The sequence below is a fragment of the Acanthisitta chloris genome, unplaced genomic scaffold (assembly GCF_000695815.1).
Source record: "Acanthisitta chloris isolate BGI_N310 unplaced genomic scaffold, ASM69581v1 scaffold14379, whole genome shotgun sequence".
Taxonomy (NCBI): Eukaryota; Metazoa; Chordata; class Aves; order Passeriformes; family Acanthisittidae; genus Acanthisitta; species Acanthisitta chloris.
Window position 1 is genome coordinate 5,549 of NW_008693172.1, and position 956 is coordinate 6,504.

The 956-nt window shown below is 62.0% G+C and overlaps 1 protein-coding gene across 1 annotated transcript in view; it reads left to right on the forward strand.

Moving 5' to 3' along the window:
• RNF122 (ring finger protein 122) overlaps positions 1–701 on the forward strand; it is a gene marked incomplete at its 5' end in the record, with an annotated part of 1,904 nt that extends 1,203 nt beyond the window's left edge. The window contains 3 exons of the mRNA XM_009082981.1: positions 58–99; positions 426–508; positions 587–701. Of these exons, the coding sequence (XP_009081229.1) occupies positions 58–99; positions 426–508; positions 587–701 (240 nt within the window). The remainder of the gene's footprint in view (positions 1–57; positions 100–425; positions 509–586) is intronic.
• Between the last annotated feature and the right edge of the window lie 255 nt (positions 702–956).

Here is a 956-nt window from a genome sequence, read left to right on the forward strand (position 1 = left end):
CCTCTTGGGACAAGGTCCTTCCTGATGTCAAATTCTCTCCCTCCTTTCCTCCCTCAGGTGGTTCTGAAAGGTGATGCCCGGAGGCTGAACGTGCACGGGGTGAGCAGGGACACCCCTGGCTCGGGGTGGAGTTGGGGTTAACAGGGACAACGCTCTGGGACACGTCCCCTCTGCCCCAGGGGGGGTGGGAGGGTGAGGGCAGCTCAGGAGCAGAGCCAGGCTGGGATGGGGATGTGTGGGGATGTGTGGGATGGGATGGGGATGCGGATGGGGATGTGCGGGGACTGGGAGGGAAATCCCTCCCTGGAGGCGTTTGGGAACTGAGCTGCACTCCCAGCTGGAAATCCCTGGGATTTCCCCAGCCGTGGCACCTCTGATGGGTCCCATGTTCACACCCGTCCTCCCCCTTGTCTCACCTCCCACAGCAGACCTGTGCCGTCTGCCTGGAGGATTTCAGGGTGAAGGAGGAGCTGGGGGTGCTGCCTTGCCAGCATGCCTTCCACAGAAAGTGAGTAGCGAGGGCTGCAGGGGGAGGGAATTCTCTGGCAGGATGGGGATGGGGATCCTGCCACATTCCTGCCTGCAGGTGCCTGGTGAAGTGGCTGGAGGTTCGCTGTGTGTGCCCCATGTGCAACAAGCCCATGGCAGGTCCTGCACAGCCCCGTGCTGGCATCGGCACAATCCTGGACGAGCTGGTGTGATGCAGCTCTGCTCCACACCGGCCACATCCCATGGGATCCGTCGTGGGATCACAGCTCTCCACACGGCATCACCCACCCCGCGTGTCCGGGGCCGCATCGCTCCTCTCCAGGATGTCCAAGTTGGGGTTTTTACCTCGCAGGTTGTTGCTTTGTTTGGGATTTTGTGTTGTCCTGATTGTGCTCCGCAGGGACTGCGTTGGAGCCAGGATTGCCCGTGGGAAGCTGAGCCCCACTAATGCCGTGGGGGTCGTGTCC